The sequence below is a fragment of the Acinonyx jubatus genome, chromosome B3 (genome assembly GCF_027475565.1).
Source record: "Acinonyx jubatus isolate Ajub_Pintada_27869175 chromosome B3, VMU_Ajub_asm_v1.0, whole genome shotgun sequence".
Classification (NCBI taxonomy): Eukaryota; Metazoa; Chordata; class Mammalia; order Carnivora; family Felidae; genus Acinonyx; species Acinonyx jubatus.
In genome coordinates, this window is record NC_069386.1 from 31,391,712 (window position 1) to 31,411,366 (window position 19,655).

The 19,655-nt window shown below is 45.5% G+C and overlaps 1 protein-coding gene across 8 annotated transcripts in view; it reads right to left on the minus strand.

The window, feature by feature from the left end:
- Positions 1–19,648, minus strand: part of PML (PML nuclear body scaffold) — a 38,901-nt gene extending 19,253 nt beyond the window's left edge. For 7 of the 8 annotated variants that reach the window (XM_027067747.2, XM_027067742.2, XM_027067746.2 and 4 more), the window contains exons 1-4: positions 19,380–19,646; positions 16,812–17,278; positions 2,075–2,655; positions 775–845 (exon numbers count right to left, since the gene is read on the minus strand). In XM_027067747.2, coding sequence (XP_026923548.1) covers positions 775–845; positions 2,075–2,655; positions 16,812–17,278; positions 19,380–19,514 — 1,254 coding nt within the window. In that variant the 5' untranslated portion in view covers positions 19,515–19,646. Of the gene's footprint in view, positions 1–774; positions 846–2,074; positions 2,656–16,811; positions 17,279–19,379 lie in introns of all 8 variants that reach the window. The other variant, XM_015077292.3, reaches the window with a different exon arrangement.
- Positions 19,649–19,655: the final 7 nt, after the last annotated feature.

A 19,655-nucleotide genomic window follows, 5' to 3' on the forward strand; every position in this document is an offset into this window, starting at 1 on the left:
TCTCAGGAAGCTTATCCCAGAGGAGCCATGCATGCAAGCACTTAAGAGGGCAAGCCAAAGGGGTAACACTGCATTTTCTCCCAGGGAAGCAATCTAAGGGCAGTCCAGAGATGGGGGTGGCTGTCTCAAGCATGAGTGAGCTTCCTGTCCTTGGGAGGTGTGTGTGTGTGTAGACAGCCATAGGTCAAGGGTGCTGTAGAGGGAATGCCGACGTTAGAGGGGGTATGGACACCTCCCAACCCTGAGAAACTATGATTCTTGCATATATGCTGGTCCTGAAATGACACCAATGAAACCCAACCTGCTGGGACTGAGGTCTGCCTCCTGGCCCCATTCTCCTCTCCAAGAACCATGTTGGGGGCGGGGGAGAAGTGGGGAAGGCCTCCGTGTTGATTCCAGGAAAATGCTCACATATCTAGGATGGGGGACAGGGTAAGGGAGATGTCATCTACCACCATCTGTCAGGGCCACCCACCAGTGACCGCTTTCTTCACCTCCTGTCCATCCCTGGTTCTCACCCCTCTCAAATCTATCAAGTGCTACTTTGGCATTTAAGATCTCAGAGCCAGCCAGTTCACCTGCCCTTCCTTTACTCCTTCCCACTGAAAGCTCCAGTCCGGCCACTTGCTGTCCCTCTCGGGCACTCTCCCCTCTCTAATGCCTGCAGACACAGGGGACAACAAGACTCAGGTTCCTTCCTGACACAGGGGAACTCTGAACCCGTTTGACCTGTGGGACCATACCACCTCCCCTTGAGACCTCAACCCATCTTACCAGGTCAATGTCAGAAGAGTCCCTGGGAGTGCTGACAGCCTCTGGGCTGGCCCTCCTGTGTAGAGCTGCATCTGGAGAACACAGAAAAGGTCACAGGCAAGTCAGGGACATCCCCGGTGGGAGGCATCTTCGCCTGGGACAGTGACAAAGGAAATGTCTCTGCTGCTTTTCCTAGAGACTCATTCTTCAGGGCCTCTCACAACACTGGGGCAGCTCCATGGAGGGGCTGTCATTTGGAAGGAGAGCTCCCTGATTGCAGTGAGCACGAACCCAGCCAGAAGGGAGAGGGTGGCATTAGAGAGTGCAAACCCCAGGTGCATCTCTGTCCATCTCTCGGCTGCCACCGAGGCACAGTTTGGTGGTATGAGCCCACAGCCATCAGCTCCAAGGGCAGGCGTGAGTGACTGAGCCCCCATCACTGGCACTTGCCCGGATGCCTTCAGATTCTGTTGCCATCCACCTCTTTCCCAGTAAGGGCATCCTCACACCAGCTATTCAGAGCTCAGATGTGAGCCTAGAGATTTCCTCAAAGAGCTGTTAAAGGTTCCTCACCTTGGAGGCCCTTTGGGGCACCCCCCTCCCCTTGGCGTCCCTTGAAAGCCCCGATGACGTCATCAGCTCATACAGAGCTGCTCCAACTCCTGGATCTGGACTGCAGAGCCAAGCACTGTCTCATTCTCCAGCTACGTGATGTGCTCCCATCTTGCCCCAGTTGGACTGGACAACTGCTGAGGTCACAAATTGGTCTGCTCTCCACTTCCCAAGGGCCCACAAAGGTAGGCAGCTGGTCCAGACAGCAGGCCATGCTGGAGGCGAAGCATCTCCTCCACTGAGGCGCAGTATGGTTTCTGGTAAACACCCAACCACTCCAGGGGGTTTTCTCAGTACCCTTCTGCTCTAACCTCACGTTCCAGTTGACTTCTCAATTGCTAGACAGGAGGCTTAAGAGAATTTCCTGAAGTGGTTATCCCTTTGGGGCTAAAATGATACTGTGTCTGGTTCTCAGCTTAGTAGTTTCTTAATTCTCCAAGGGTCACAAGATCACAGCTAATCCACAGGGCCCTGTAAATTAGTAAAACGTGACCCCTCTGGAGGGCTGCAGACGCACGTCAGGGCCTCCTCTCCTCCTTATCCTGTGCTCTGGAATGTACGATGTGAGCAAATCTGACTTTAAACAAAAACAAAACTAAAAACAAACCCACGGCTTCCTTTTCTGCCCTGTCTCCCCCAGGGAGCCACAGCAAGGCACAGGCCCTTAAATGGTAAACAGGTCGGCCACAAGGGTGGCTCGGGTGCTTACCCGTCTCCTGAGTGATGCAGGAGACGAGTCCCTGCAAGCGCACTTTGAATTCGTCGAAGCCATCGGTGCGCACGGCGGCTTGCAGGTTCTGGGGCTCTTCCTGGCGCAGGCGGCTGAGCGCCTCTCGCAGGAAGCCGTGCATGTCCAGCACCTCCTGGTCAGAGGCGTAGCGCTTCATCCTCTGCACCAGCGCGCCTCCCACGCGGATGCGCTGCAGCACCGCTTCCAGGTGGCCCAGCTGGCCCGCGATCTCATCATAGCTTCGCTGGTACCGCGCGCTCACTCCCTCCAGCAGCTCTTGCTCCTGGGCCAGCACGTGCGCTACCACCTGGCGCACGCGCGCGTGGATCAGCTCCTCGGTGTCTGCGCGCATGCGGCCCAACTGGCTGACAGCCGCGTGCATCTGCGCGTGCGCCGCGCCAAAGGCGCGGTCCTGCTCCTGCAGCGCCTGTGCCATGGCGTCCAGCTCGTCCTGCCGCTGCTGGATCTCCGCGCTGATGTCGCACTTGAGCTCGCTGTGGCCGCTATCCAGGAGCGCGCACGAGCAGCACAGCGGCTTGGAGCAGCCTCGGCAGTAGATGCTGCAGAGACACACAAGGCCGGCGTCAGTTAGGGCTCTCCTGCTTCTAATCCCTTTATATTTTTGTTATTAAACTCTTTTTCAAAAATTACAAAACTTTGAATCATGGTAGGTCCCTAGGTTCGTGCTTTTCTCCATTCAGTTTGTGGTCTCCAAACTACCCATAGAGCATTAGAACGTAAAAAAGTTACTTAAGTAACAACAGCTAGCCTCCAGTCGTGAGACAAGGCACAGATACACACATTGTCTCTCCACACCGTTTCTGAATTTCCTTTCCCCGCCTCCGAGGCAACCAGGTGAGCACTGGGGTGCATCCTTCCACAACTGTCTGCTCAAACCACTTTACACAAATATCCAGACTGCTTGCAGGATTTTAAGGACTTGATACATTTAAGGACTTGATACATGAAATGTTTTAAACTTTCTTTTTAAAGTTTACCGGGTACGTGGTGCATGGTGCGTGGATGGCTCAGTAGGTTAAGCCTTGGACTTTTGACTTCGGCTCCGGTCATGATCTTGGGGTTGGTGAGTTCAAGCCAGCAATCGGGCTTTGCCCTGACAGCGCGGAGCCTGCTTGAGGATTCTCTGTCCCCTCTCTCTCTACCCCTCCCCCACTCGTGCACACACGCTTGCTCTCTCAAAAATATATAAACTTTAAAAAAAGGTATTAAAGTTTATTTATTTTGAGATAGACAGTTTAGGGGCGGGGGGCAGAGAGGGAGGAAGAGAGAATCCCAAGTAGGCTCCACACTATCAGTGCAGGGCCCAAGGAGGGGCCTGAACTCATGAACTGAGATCATGACTTGAGTCGAAATCCAGAGTCAGAGGCTTTAACCTACAGAGCCACCCAGGTGCTTTTACATTTCATCCCATATAATCCTCACTAGAGTTTCTGAGGGGAGAATTATTGCTGTTCTCATTTCACAGATGAAGAAAGGGAGACAATCAGTGGTTAAATAATTGGCTCAAGTATCTACAACAATTTTGGTGGGTTGATGTTCTTAAAAAGAAAAAAAAGATCATGCTATAAAAGATCATGAGTAATGTCTTTGTAGCTTCCTCCTCTAATTTAACTTTTGTTCAGGACATTCCTCTAGGTCTAATAAGTATAGATCTAATGTATTCTCTTTATAGCCCCCTTAAATTCCACATTGTACCACAACTGATCCAGTCATTCTCCTGTTAATGGACATTCTAGTGATTTCCTATTTGTACTTTGTCAATATGGATAAAGCTTTATGTGGCCTAACACATGGATGCTTTTGTTTCTATGAAATAGGTTACAAAAAATAGGAATGCTAAATCAAAGGGTGTGCATTATTTTCATTTACTTAATATATTTTAGCTAGCACTTGCACAGCATTTATTATGTATCAGACAATATTATGAGTATTTGAGAAATATCACTCTTTTAATCCTCCTAACAATCCTACAGAGTAGGAATTATTATATCCCCATTTTAAGGATGAGGAAACTGAACAAGAGGTACAATAACTCGTCCAGGATCACAGTTGGTAAGTGATAGAGTCCAGAGGGCAAACTGTAGGAGGCAGAATAATGTACTAATTCCCAGAACTGGAGTATGTTAACTTCTATGACAAAAAGGACTTTGTATATGTGATTAAGTTAAGGATCTTGGGATGGGAAGATTATCCAGGTGGACCTAGTGTAATTACGAGGGTCCTTATAAGGAAAAGGGGAGGCAGGCAGCTGTGAGGAGGAAGACGTGATAATGGAAGCAGAGGTCTCGTGCTATCCTGCTGGCTTTAAAGATGGAAGGGGGTCATGAACCGAGGAATACAGGCAGCTTCTAGGAACTGGAAAAGGCAAGAAAATAGATTCTCCCCAAGAGCCTCCAGCAGGAACACGGCCCCGCCGACATCTTAATTTTCTCTCAGGGAGACCCATTTCAGACTTCTGACCCCCAGAGGTACATAGTAACAAATGTGTAATGTTTTAAGCTCCTAAATTTGTGGTAACTTGTTACAGCAGCAATAGGAAACTAATATAAAAACCCAGCCAGCCAGGCGCAAGTCCATGCTCTGAAACGCTATAATGCTACCTCTTCAAATACTACCAGGAAAATATTGTTAGTTACTTCCCCAGAAATATTGCTATCATCTGTTATCAACAGCAATGATAAGTCAGCCCACCTGAGGCCAGGAGAGAGGCTCTTAGCTGGAGCCACTTTGGCCTCAGTTAAAGATCAACTTGTCCTGGAACTGCCAGCAGAGACTGTGCTGGCCAACCTGACTCCAAAATTGTGGCACGAGGCACTGGTCCTCGGCTTTGTCGGCTCTCAACCTCCCCAGACCACCGAAGAGGGCAAGGCTTCAGAGCTCGAACCTCTTGATCAAATACAGGAGATTTATGCTAGGCTAGCTGAGGTTTCCTGGAGAGCCCAGAGCGTGAGGGAAGCATGGGAGTTGCCACTGGGTCAAGAGCACTCAGCAACTCCAACATGGGGAAATCTGATCTAAGTAACAGAGACCCATCACCAAGAGGCAGGGCCAGTGACTGAGGTAAGGGTCAACTGAAGCAGAGGGCAACTGTGGATCTGACCTCAGCTCTGTGCCCTTAGCAAGTCACTTAACCTCTTTTTGCCTCTATCTTCTATCTGTAAAACAGGGATAACCCCCACCTCATATGGGAATTCTATAGAGGATCAAATGAGAGAAGTCCTACATATATGTTCTCAACAAAGACTGCGATCATTATAATTGACTGAGATATTAGCGCTCACCAATGATACCATTAACAAGAAATGCTGAGCAATTATGAAAAGAACTAATAACTCTACAGAGGGCAGTTTGGCAATATCCATCAAAATCACAAATGTATTTATCCTCTCACCCAATAATCCCCCTTCTGCGTATCTATTCTGTAGCTCTACCTCAACATGTACAAAATAACATCTGTACAATGCAACACAGTCCATAATGGCAAAGAATTGAAACACGCTAGGCAAACAGTTGCATAAATTATGATACAACCACACAATGGAATGCTATCCCAGCAATTCAAATGAAAAGAATTATGGAAAAAATTCCCAAGCTCTCATTCACAAACAACAATTTTCAAATGCTCAAAAAAAAAAAAAAAGTAGACATACTTCTAACAAAAAATATATACATGGGAAAAAAAGAATTCCACTGAGAAAGAATCTAAAAAACAGAAGAGTGTCTCAAGGCCCCAACTGGAAACACTAAATAAACATCACGATATCAATTCTCTTCAAGTTCAGATAAAGGTTTAAAGCAATTTTAATCAAATTACAGATGAGAGTTTGAAACTTCACCAATGGATTGTCAATTTCACAGGACAGAATAAACAGATCAAATAGTTAAGAAATTTGGGGGAAAGGGCACCTGGGTGGCTCAGTCGGTTAAAAGCTGCCAACTCTTGGTTTCTGCTCAGGTCATGATCTCAAGGTTCATGAGTTCGAGCCCCATGTTGGGTTCTGTGCTGGCAGTGTGGAGCCTGCTTCGAATTCTCTCTCTCCCTCTCTCTCTGTCCCTTCCCTCCCCCTGACCCCGCTCGCGCGCGCGCTCTCTCTCTCTCTCCTAAATAAACTTAAAGGGAAAAAAAGGAATTTTGGGGAAATCAGTGTCAGAAAGGGGAATTTTCTCTGCCAGATAACATAGGATAGAACTACCATTATTTTAAGAAGTGTGTGTGGCACTAGTCCAAGAGTAAAAAGGAAGGAAAATCAGCAGAACAGACCAGATATTACTTATCTAGGTCCTGGCATCCGTATAAGAATGTGATATTTTATAGAATAAAGAAAGCATCCCACACTAATGGACATTAAACAATTCCACTCAAAAATCAGAATCGAGAAAACTGGCTACTGCGGTGGGGAGAAGCAAATTAGGGCTTGTTTCACACGTGATGCCGCAATACATTTCTGGTGGGTCACAGACTTAACTATGAACCATAACACCATAGAGGTGTGACAGTTGACTACTGATGATGGTAAAGACCTTATAACCACTGAAGAAATGGAAGAAATCATACACTCAACAGATGCGACTACCTAAAAATTCAAAACTATGTATTTTTCGGAAAGACATTCACAACTTCCTATCGTGAGAAAAGCAAGTTACAGAACTATCTGCTTCTGTTCAGTTTGGTTTATGTGATTATAGAGACGACAGGAAGGAGAGTACACAGTCTATATTGATGGGAGTTACTTCTTTCTCCCTCCCTCCCCCTTTTCATCTATTTAGATTTTCCCAAAATTTCCATAATCAATTCTAAGTGAAGGAGTTTGGACTTTAAAGAGGAGGCAATGGAGAACCCTCAGAAAACATTCCATCTAGGAATAATAAAGCTTTTCCTCTTCTTCCCTGACATGTATTGTTTTGCTTGTCCCTTTATGACTGTTCAGTGAATTGACTATGTCGTTAATATTTTAGTTAGAAGCCTCAACATGTTTCCTGGGTTCTCAGTCTCCCTATCTGAAAGCTGCCTATGTCTTAAATTGCCATGCCAGAGGCCATGTGACAGCAGGAAGGATACGGGTCCTGGAGGTGGACAGCCTTGGGCCTGAATCTGAGCCCGTCTGATTCCTAGCTACAAGGCCTGGAGTAAAATACTTTCTCTCGAGTCTTAACTTCCCTGTCTATAAAATGGGGATAAATAAGAATGCCTCTCATAGACTGTTGCAAGGACAAAGATGGGCTGGTGTATGGGAAGTCACCTGCACAGTGCCAGCGACACATTGGACATTCTGGAGCCATGCAAGAAGGGGAGGCATTAACTACACAGTTTTGCACGGCAGGGATATTAGCCCTACTGTTGGTAAGTCAACCTCTCAACCTCAGACAGTATGGAAACATCATATTGAGTGTGGTCTCTGGGCCGTCCCCTTCCCACTAGGGTCAGGCCAGCCCAGTGTAGCCACACCTCCTGCTGAGACCAGAGCAGTATGCCACTTCCGCTGTTCTAAGAAACAGGGCTGGGAAATCCAGGAAGCAAAAATCCTATGAAAATGGGACCCGTGGAGGAGAGCTGGCCCCAGAGCAGGACTCCAGGGCAGGGCCCGGCTGGTCTGAATGGGAACTGAAAAACTCTCTACTCTACCATGCTCACTTCCAAGAGAATGACAGGGAGCTTTCACTTTGAGGGAATAGCAAAAGGAACAGCCTCCTTTGGAAACTCAAATTATTGGCTAGAGGGCAATTAAAGGGATACATGTGTCATTTACATACAAATATGAATGCTTTCAATCAGACTGGTTTCCTGCTCTGCTGGGAAACAGAGTTGAGGAAAGATTTCTGAAGCCAGGAGAAGAGATGGGTAATTGCAGAGCCTGGGATACTTAGAGCGAAAGCATTATTCCTATTGACTTCCCCTCCTCCAACTCTTCATTGGTTGAGAAGCTGGTGACAGAGATCGGAGAACCCAAGGGCTCCGAGAGGAAACACCAGAAAGGCAGCAGCGAGAAAAGGTAAGAGGAGGAAGCTTTGTCTGTTTCTCACACCCATCTTCTGCCAACCCCACAGCCAAGAATGAGGAAGAGAAAGTTTGTGCTTTTCCTTCCCCACTCTTTTCTTTTTTCTTCAGACTGTCATATAAGTTCTAGTTAGTTAACATACCATGCAATATTGGTTTCAGGAGTAGAATTCAGTGGTTCAACACTCACATACAACACCCAGTGCCCATCAAGACAACTGCCCTCGTTTAATGCCCATCACGCATCTACCTTCCCCACTCTTTTCTAGGCAGGTCCCTGCTCCCAAGACAGAGGGCTGGCGTGTCCATTATGGCCCACTGAAAGGCCACTCAAGCCAGAGACCAAGGGGGAACGCCAGATACGCGCCCCCCTCCAACCACTTCAACAAATCACTAATCTTGCTGATTCTACCTTCATTTACCCTCCCCCCACAAATAGTAAATACCAACTATGCACAAGCATGGCACTAGGATGTAAAGACGACCAAGGTAGAATCCTGGCTCCTAAATCTGTCACATGAGTTCCCATTGCTACACACCTTTGTTCTTGCCTCGATCACAACTTATCTCCTTTGGCATATCCCCTAACAGGCTTCCCTGCCTCTGGTCTTTCCAATCAACCCTTCCCGGTGCCACCAACACGGTATTTCTAAAATGTGATGATCGTCATACGCTGGGACCATTGCAATGACCCCGCTCAGAAGTAGAGTCAAAACAGTATCAAGTGCAAGACATTTTTAAAGCATCACATAAGCTATATGTTAATAAAGGAGATTTGATTTTTGGAACAGAGTTTTAGATAACTTGGAATTCACTGCATTTTATCATAATGGACTACAATTATACAATATTGAATGTTAGCGAACAGTGATGAAGTAGGGATTTACACGCCAGGAAATGTTGCAAGGCAGCAAGACAAGGTTTATCACATAGATGAGTACAGTGACTACAAACTATTTAAATCTCATCTAATTTCAGTAAATGAGATGGCAAAAGAGATGGAAGTAGCTAAAACAATCGGTTAATTAAAGCCATGAATAAGAAAAACATGATTTGATTAAGTTAACAATAAACACTGTTTATCAATCAAGTGACACATGGCATAAAAAGGCAGCTCTTCTACTTGGCTATACCAATCTTGAAATGCTTTTCTAACTCTAACAGCTTTGGCAGAATAAATCCAAATTGTAAGAGATGCCAAAGCGGAATTTGTTACAAAATTCAAAGACTAAAGTTAATCATTAAATGTTAATGACTCTGGTAAAATAGAAAACAGGCAGTAAATCCTTACGTGCAACAATTTTGATAGTCTCAAGTACTTTTACTACAATGTGTATAAAATGATTTATCAAACAAATCAGTTCTCCCCAAATCATAGTAATACTGTTAAGATTATGAATCAGAAAAACCCAAGAAATAATACTAATACATTATAATACTAATGGCAATAGAGCAAAAAAGAGTACAATGAGGAGGAAAAAGGAGAAGGAGTAAGAAATTTTCCCTGTAATAAGGAGAATTTCTAGATTGAAGAAGTCTGCCAGGTTTCAGAATTGGATACAAAATGCTCAACACCAAGACAGTTTGGTTAAATTAATAAACTTCAAGAATGAAAATACCTTTAGGTATCAAGACAGAAAAAGCAAATAAATTTGGCCTCAGACCTCTCCTCATGAACATTTGATGCTGGAAGACTACGCAGCAAAGTCTACAAAATTCTAAAGGCAACAGTGTAACCCAGGTATATTATACCCAGCCAAGATATCATTCAAACAGAAAAGCAACTGATAGACATTTTCAATACTAAGAGATCCTAGAAATTTAGACTGCTTACTGACAACATCCATCCAATTAAGAGCTGAATTGAAATAAAGAATTTATAGGAACAAATGCTAAAGTACAAGGGCCAGGGCCACGCATGAGAGCCATTTTAACATAGAAGCAAGAGAGATAGATGGGAGTGGGCCATCCTGATCTTTTTCAGCAGAGATTCTAGCTACTATTGTCTAAAATGGAAATGTTTCATTAAAACCAAACTATAATAACTACAACCTCTTAATGTCTTAGTATTTTTTTTTTTGCTTAGTCTTAGATATTTTAGGAAACATTTTACAATGAAGAAACATTTCTTTGAAGTTTAGTAAAGTCTAATTTACTTCAGTAAAATTTTTCTTCAGTATCTTTTTCTTCTGCTAAAGTTAAGGAAAATTAAATTTATCATTTCTTAAATAGCACGCTTTCTTTTAATAATCCACTTCTGAGGGGAAAAAAACACTCAAGTTCTAAACAAGCAACTTGCAGAATCCTTTTTTGCAACTCAGCCCAGTTGTTAGTTGAGGACTGCCTGCCTGTAGTGGCCAGCAGTGCCAGGAAACACACACACGGTTTGCAGTCAGGAAACCCTCTACCCCATTTGGGTCTTGGCTCAGACAAGTTCTCCCAGTTGGGTTAGCTCCCATTAATGCATTGGCCTCTTGCCTCATTTATACAATGGGAACAGTTCTCTCTTCCTCAATAATCTTTCAAGAAGGCATGAGAATTAAGATAACAGCCCAGGAAAAACATCTCAAAAGACAGATAAGTATTAATAAAAGGGATACTCCATCCAGAAGAGCCCATTCTCGGCCCAGGTTGGAAAAGGGAAAACGCCTCCTGCTGGAAAGGGACTGCCCAGGTTCCAAGGAGTTGGGAAGCTTCATCTGAGGCTGGCTTCAAACCTGTCTCCTGCATGGATGGGTGTCTGATCCAATCAGAAGCATACTCAGACTAGGCTTAGAATCTGGGAAGGGATTCTTGCTCTCTCCCACTGGATTTGAGAATGAGGGTGTGTACAAGGGCCTCTGGAGCTGCAATCATCTGGCAAGCGACAGGAAGAAACCCTTCTGTGAATGGGGCTGACTTGGAGCAAAGAAGGGTCACAAGAAATACAGAGAAAGCAGGTCCTGTTGACATAATATGAATATCTAATCAAGTAGGGTCAGAGGCTGGCCACAACCCTGTTCACTTCTTACATAAGCCATTCATTCATTTTTGCTTAAGAGACTGACTAAAAATTTGTTACTAATTTACACGTTTGTTTTCGTTGTATCTCATACAGACAAACCTCTTCAAGGTACACTTCACATGGCCCTCTTATCTATGCATTCAACCAAATCTACCTTGGGGCTCCATGCCCCCCACCCCCATGAAAGGAAAAGCAGTTGCTCTTGGCTTGGCTCAGAAAACAAGTCCCCTGGGTGAGTTCATAGAAAAACTTGGAAATGGATTCTTTGTGCCCTAACTCCTGGCAGCATCCTTTTGCTTGCTCATGTGGTGCTTCTGGGTCAGCTTTCAACCCCGGTAAGATCATCAATCCCCAAGAAGACGCAATTTACTGATAACTTCACAGAGGGTACCAGGAAGGCCTCAGACAGGGCTGGGCCAAGGAGGCCAGCCGGACACCGAGGGTGCAAACGAATTTCAGGAGGCACTTGCTTGGTTCATGAGGGCAAGGGGGCTCCTCATAGTTTGCACCTGTGGCATCTGGCCTTCTTCCCCCACCCAGCCCTGAGGGGGAGTCCATGAGGTCCATGAGGATGTCTTTTCCATTTCCTTCTCAGCTAGCAGCCCTTCCCTTCTTTGTCCCCAGCTTTGCCACTGCGACCTGTCCGTCTCTGCCCTGAACCTTCCCCTGGGATGTCCCGCCTGCTTCTCCCTGTCCTCTTGTGAAATCATTCCAACTTCTGGCCTTGGGAACCCTTTTCCCAGGTTATGGTCTCATCACACCTTTCAAACTGGATTAACAGATCTTTTGTTTTTTCCACTCAACTAATCCAAATGCCTTCTGGCTATAAGCTTTGATGCCTCTGGATTAATTCCCCCACCCCATCCGGCCAAGCTTTGGGATCTGACACCCAGATATGGGAGTCAGTTCCAACTGCTGTCCTCGACTCAATATTACTATTGGGCAAAAGGCACTCCCCAGCAATCCCAAAAATGGAAAGGTTGGTGGTCACCTTTAACTCCAGGTGAGGCAGGCCCTGGTAGTGTGAGATTTGGGCCCCTTCCCCATTCTTCCATCTCCGCATTCTTGCAGACCTCACCCCCATCTGTACCACAGCCTCAGTCTCCTAATGGGGCTCCCTTTCCCCTGGTCCAGGTCCTTTGCTTCAGTTTCTGCTAGGTACGTATGCCCAACAGCACAGTGGTCAATCTCCTCAAATGCTTTATGGAATGGGGTGAAATAGAAATAAGTATGCAGCCAAAGAAACAAATACTGGGTCTCCTGGCTCCCAAACTTACCCACTTCACAGAACACAGTGCAGGGAGAGAATCTGACCCTCCCACCCTCTGCCTTAACGCCCATCAGTGGGCTTCCAGCAGAGCCCCCCCATAGGGTCCCTCTCAAAGTGTGTTCTATAGACTGTTCACTGGTAAAACAAGAGTGAAATGCACGAAAAAGGAACAAGCTGAGAATAATCTATGTCCTAAAATTTTAGGATAAAGTTCTAAATCCTCTAAGCCTCCCATGTCTGACCCCAGTTCCCTCTTCCAGCCCCTGCCTTCAGGCATACCCTTTACTTGCAATTCCTGAAATGCAGCCGACTGACTAGTGCCTCTGCCTTTGTACAGGCTTCCTGGTCCACCCTGTCCTGCCCCCAATGCCGTTTCCCCTTTCTCAAGTGTCAGGCTAAATGTGACACCTTCTTGGAAGCTGCATATGCCAGTCAATGCCTTTTCGAAGATGACTCGCTTTTAGGCCTGCGCTCCTCCTGCTTTCTGTCCTTAACAAATGACTGAGCACACATCCCGATGTCAGCCCAGTGTGCATGGGGATACTGGCAAGGGAACATGTAAGATAGCAAGGTAGAAGACAGTGTGAAAAGGGCAATTATCCAAGCTCAGGGTGAGCAGATTTCCTCCTGGCACTTTCTAGCCTTGATGGTTAGTTGCAGATCTGGTTCTTCCACCAGACGGCGACCTCGCAGAGGGCCAGGGCTGTATCTGTTCACATTTATACCCTAGCACCTAGCAGACTGCGTGCCACATAGAAGGAAGTAGGAAATGTACTCCACGCAGGGCGCCTGGGTGGCTCAGTCGGTTGGGCGTCCCGACTTCAGCTTGAGTCATGATCTCACACTTTGTGGGTTTGAGCCCTGCGTCGGGCTCTGTGCCGACAGCTGGGAGCCTGGAGCCTGCTTCCGATTCTGTGTCTCCCTCTCTCTGCCCCTCCCCTGCTTGGGCTCTATCTCTCTCTGTCTCTCAAAAATAAATAAACGTTAAAAAAAAAAAAAAAAAAAGGACTCCACGCCAGTGGTGGAAGTGGTGATCAGGATCAATGCCAGTGGCCCAGGACAGACATTCCCAGGCTGAGTTCTGAGTTTAAAGCCACCTGTGGTGCTGCTCCCCAACCAGAGTCCTAAATCAGCTTGGTGTCAAAGGACGGAGTGGCTTGTGACCGCATTGTGACCTGAAGAAAGCTGTGGGTTATTTATGGCACTGAAGTTTTGTGCAGAAAAAACAAGTTGAGTGTTCCCAGTAACTGCTAGCAAATCGTGAAAACAGTGTGAATCGTGAGTGTCTGTGTATGATTTTTAAGCAATATGATCAGGTTTTTGAAACCATCCACCTTGCTCAAGGGATGGGAATCCTATGCTCTTGGCTGGACCAGCCCTGCCCATTGTACCTGGACCCACCCCAACCCCTACATCAGAGGTGGGACCACTTGTAAGCCACTAACATCTTATTTAGAAATAAGAAAGGGGGGCATAGTTACAGGTATAAAAGAAATTTTTAAATTATGAAAGAACTTAGGATGAACTGGAAAATTTTCAGAAAATCTGACTCAAGATCCAAAACAGACCAATACCAAGGAAAAAACCTGACTCTTCAAAAAAAGCACCAGTCTCAGATAGTTTCTCAAGAAACTTCTACAAACCCCAAATTGCTTATGTTCTTGAATTGTTCTAAAGCAGAACAGAGAAATTATAGGAACAGGATTTTAACGTTGACTGTGTACTTAATATGTGCCAGGCACTGTGCTAAGCAATTTACGTGTGTGTGTATGTGTGTGTATACCATGTTCAAACAAAGCTTACAAATTCACTGAAGGAGATTAGTAGAAAATGGATCAAAAAACGTAAAAGAAATCACACATATTCATAAAAATTGATCACATTTATAAATATAGATAATAGCCTAAATAAGACAGTATTAAATGGAATCTAGCTATGAATTAAAATAATAGTATCAGGACCCAATAGGGTTTTTTCTCCTGGGAATTGAAAAAACGGCTCAACATAAAGAAACATACTTCTGTATAATTCATCACACTGAAAGGTAAAAGGACACCTTCACAGAATCAAAGAACACCCATTCCTGAGTTAAAAATAAAACAAAATAGCAGCCACAAAAAACTTTGTAGTAAGAGAGAAGCGGGAGGCAACTTTCTGAATGTGATTTTGTCAAGTTACCCAAGGAAGCCAATAATAAACAGTGTACTAGAATGCGTAAACTTTCTCATGAAAGCTAGGAATAAGATAAAGTTGCCTTTCCTGACCACTTCTTCGCAGTATTCAATATTCTGGCAGTTCTAGCTAATGAAACAAAGCTACAAAGAGGAAATATGCATAAATACTGGAGAGAAAAAGGTTTTTATTATTTGCAGATGATATGATTGTTTACCTAGAAAATCCAAAAGAATCAATTAGAAAACCTTACAAAATGGAAAGAGCTCAATCAGATGGCTAGTCTAATACCAATACACATGAATCAGGAGGCCTAGAGCATGTTAATGATGACCAGCTAGAAATTATAATGGAAAATATTTTATTCACAGGGTTATTAAATATTATAAATTAAACTATAATTTAAAAGTTCAAGAAGTATGTCAATAGCACTATAAAACTCAAAAGATATAAACAGAGATGAAGCCAACTCCCCCCAGATTTAATAAAATCCCAACGAATATGTAGGTTCTGAAATTACATAAACTGTAGGAACAAAAGAAAAGCAAAAATGAGGAAGAATGGGAATTTAATTTGCCTTATCAAACATGAAGCTAGCTACAGCATTCCCTACAGCAGTACAGATTAGCCAAGGAATAGTCAGGTCATTGGCCCAGAACAGATATTTACAAACATACTCATGATTACGTGGTTATTTAGTAGAGCATTAGAGGGCATTTCAGATCAAGGCAAGAGTGGATTATTCAATAAAAGTTGTTGAGAGAACCAGCTTTCCATTTGGAGAGAAAAGCAAAGTGAGAATCCTACTTTATACCATGCAGAAAAATAAATTCCATACAAATTAGAGATTTAATTATAAACACAAAACCATGAGATTATTAAAATAGAATATAAGAAAGTATTTTTAACATTGGAAGGGGGAAAAAGTCTTTCCTAGTATGATTAAAGCCAGACACGGTAAAGGAAGAGACTGATGAACTGGATTTTATAAAACTAAAAACTTAAACACAATACCTCCTAGGAAAAGAAATGACAAAAGTCAACCTGAGAAAAACACTTGCACAGCTACTGGTTCTTGCAATTTAAGAGACTTATTTCTGGAAGGAAAAACACCAAATAGGTAAAGGACCTAAATAGGCAATTCACAATTGAAGAAAAAACAAGGGCCAATAAACATATAAAAAAGTCACTAAACCTGAATCTTAATAACAAAGAAATCCAAATTCAAGTTGATATTATCTGTCTGCTGAGGAACCTGCAGGAAATGCATTCTGGTAGTGCAGGTGGTAAAAGTCCAAGCAGGAAGTAAGCCACCGTGAGGAGGGATGCAGTTCTGAGTGTGTCCCCTATGGGCAAAGAATACCTTCACTTTGCGGATCCCAAGGGATCTACAGAATCTTACAGAAGCAATCTATTGGGAGTGGGGAGAGTTCACATTCATATGCCACCTTTTTGGCTAAAAGAGGGAAAATAAGAATGTATAAGACTATATACCCCTATCTATCTGCGCATATACTCCCAAAGAAACCCTGGAAACATTCAAAACTGGTAACAATGGTTAACTGTGGATGGGGGAGGGAGGGAGAGAGAAATGGTAGGAATTAAGCAGACAGGGACAGAGTGGAAAGGAGACTTGCCCCCTCTCTTTATAAATTTTGTGACTTTTTGACATACAAATGTATTATCAAAAATACTGAATTAAAATCCTATGCTGTTTAATAAAAATAATTTTAACTGGATTCGATAGGGTTTTTTCGAAATAGACATCCTGAGATAGTACGGTGTTATAGTTTTGCCTTTTCGGACAGAAACGAACTACCTGCATCTCATCTAGAATCCAACTCTATACCCTGACTCCATGGCTGTGATATGGAAAATTCCACTGTAAGACTTTCTAAAGGCAGTTTGGTAACAGGTATCAAAGTATAAAATTTTCACACCCCTTCACCCAGCAATGGCATTTCCAAAATTTATCCTGAAGAAATTATTGGATGAATTTGTAAAGCTGACTCTGCAGCTTTATTGATTACAGAGGGGAACTGGAAACGATGACTACCCATTTGTAGGAGATAACAGAAATTGCGGCCATGGCCACAGCACAAATGCTGCCGGTCTGACGACCACACTTTGAGTTGTAGGACCCTAGAAGCTCCTCATCTCACGTTCCCAGCTATGTGCCTCTCTGGATCTCTGCTCCCTGCACCTTCTACCGGTATCTTGGATGTGCCACCCCACCCTGGGCCGGCCGGCTCACCTAGTCAGCATAGGGGTGCGGTGGTTGGGGTTGGAGCAGAAGATGTTGTTGGACTTCCGCGTGCCATCTAGGAACTCACGCACCGACTGGCTGCGGAGCTCTGCCAGGGGCCGGGCCTCGTGCTTGAGGAACCACTGGTGCGCCTCGAAGCACTTGGCACAGAGGAGCTGCTCACACTCGAAACACCAGAAGTCGGCAGTTTCTTTGCAACGGGTGCAGAGTGCCTGCGCGTCCACGATCTGCCGGTACACCGACAGGCGCCGCTGCAGACTCTCGAAGAAGACGTTATCCAGGGCCAGCGAGTCAGAGCCTGCGGGCTCGGGCGCCTGGCAGATGGGGCACTGCGTGCCCGGCGCCCCCAGGCATCCCGAGCACAGCGTGTGCAGACAAGGCAGCAGTTTGGGGCACTTGGCTTCTACCTGGCAGCCCTGGCAGCGCAGGAACTCGAACTCCTCCTCCACGGCTTTCTGGGGGACCAGAGAGGTGGGGGTGAGGCCTGAAATCCAGGAGTCCCCACCCACCGCACCCACTCCTGTGGCTGCACAGAGTCCCATTCCAGGCAGGATGATACAAAACCGAGGCTTACCAGTACCCCACTCCCCCACTCACTCACACCTTCCAGCTCTCCCTCCACAGTTTACTGAGCATCCCCTAGGCCCTGAGATACCCGGATGGATGGGATAAATCCCTGCCTTCAAGGAACTCAGTTTAGAAAGGAGATACATTAAAGCGTATCTCATAGGACATCGTATAAAGTGCTTAATATGGTTTGGCGGCTCCTCAAAAAGTTAAACGTAGAACTACCATACAAACTCAGAAATATCATTCCTAGATGTATTCCCGCAAAGAACTGAAAACAAGTACCTGAACAGATACTTACGTGCACACCCATGTTCCCAGCATCATTAGGCACATTATGCACAATAGCCAAAAGGCAGAAATACCCCAAGTGTCCATTGATAGATGAATGGATAAACAAAAGTGTCTACATGTGCAATGGAATATTATTCAGCTTTAAAAAGGAAGGAAGGGGGTGCCTGGCTGGCTCAGTTGGTAGAGCATGTGACTCTTGATCCTAGGGTTGTGAGTTTGAGCCCCATGCTCGGTGTAGAAGTTGCTTAAATATAAAATCTTAAAAATTAAATAAAATAAAAAGGAAGAAAATTCTCATACATGCGATGAGAACCTTGAAGACATTATGCTAAGCAAAGTAAGCCAAACACAAAGGGACAAATATTGCATGGTTCCACTTTCTAAATTAGGCAAAGTCATAGCAACAGAAAATAGATTGGTGGTTACCAGGAACTGGGAAAAGGGGGCAATAAGGAGCTATTGCTTAAAGAGTACAGTTTCTGTTGGGGGTGGTGAAAGAATTCTGGAAATAGAGGGTGGTGATAGTAACACAACATTGTGAATATACTTAATACCACTGAAAGGTACACTTAAAAATGGTTAAATTTTTGGAGCAGCTGGCTGGCTCGGTTGCTGGAGCATGTAACTCTTGATCTCAGGGTTGTAAATTCAAGCCCCACGTCAGGTGTAGAGATTACTCACAAAAATAAAATCCTTAAGGGGCGCCTGGGTGGCTCAGTCGTTAAGCATCCGACTTCGGCTCAGGTCATGATCTCGCAGTTTGTGAGTTCAAGCCCTGCATCGGGCTCTGTGCTGACAGCTCAGAGCCTGGAGCCTGCTTTGGATTCCGTGTCTCCCTCTCTCTCTCTGCCCTTCCCCTGCTCTCTCTCTCTCAAAAATAAACATTTAAAAAATTAAAAAAAAATAAATCCTTAAAAACATGGTAAGTTTTATGTTATGGATAGTTTACAGCAAAAAAAAAAAAAAGTGCTTAAAACAGTACCTGGCACGTGAGGAGTGTTCATAATTAAGTAGTATTACTCCTAGTTTTAATAATGCAAATACCACAAGAAGGTGCTTTCATGAAAGGGAGCCAAAGGGCCTGGAAGAACATAGAGCAAGTGATGTAAGTAGCTCCTTTGGGGGAGGAGGGGAGCTGGGGCATTTGTCCGGGAGAAGACTGAGGCAAGCTTCCAGGAGGAGGACCTTGTGGACGGGGGCTGTGCTCGAGGGGTGTTCCAAGAAAAGGATCCTGGAGGTATCCTAGCGGAGAAACCACCACAGGAGCTGTGAGGCCTTAGCCAAGACACTTCTCTCATCCGGGCCAGTTTCCCACTTTCTGATCTGGGAACTTGGGTTTTGGTTTTCCCACACCTGGGACATGTTCCTGGCTCCAGAGGCCTGCGCAGTAGGGCTGCTCCTGCCATTCTCCCTAACCTGTGGACCTTCATCTGAGGCAGGAGCTTAGGAGGCAAAGCGCCAGCGTGGTCATTTTGCCCCCTGCTCCTGGAGAATCACAGCCTGGAGAGGCTCCCCTAACTCATCCTGGTCTCACTTACCCCTACCCCAGCCAAGAGGGTCAGGACCCAGTGCCTGCTTTTCTCTCTGTGTCACTCTTTGAGGTGCTTGGCCAAGTTGCCCTCTCCCTTCCCACCTCTCCCCGCAACTGACCAAATCAACAAAGCCTAAACCCCATCTCCCCAAACCCAGTAGTACCTCCGTGGGGCTGTGGCTGGGGCTGGGCTGGTGGTCTTCGGAGACGGACTCCGGGGGAGGCATGGTGGGTGTGGGGGGCAGTGCGGGGTCTTGCTGGGGACCCGGAGATTGGGCGAGTGCAGGCTCCCGCTGCATGGATCACAGCACAGTTTCGATTCTGGGTTTTGAGCTTGAGGGGCGGGAAGAGAAGCGGAACGAGAAGCAGGCGCCAGAGGGCCAAGTCTCCCGAACCCGTCCGAGTCTATCCGTAAGGGGCGGCGCCCGCTGAGAGCCCGC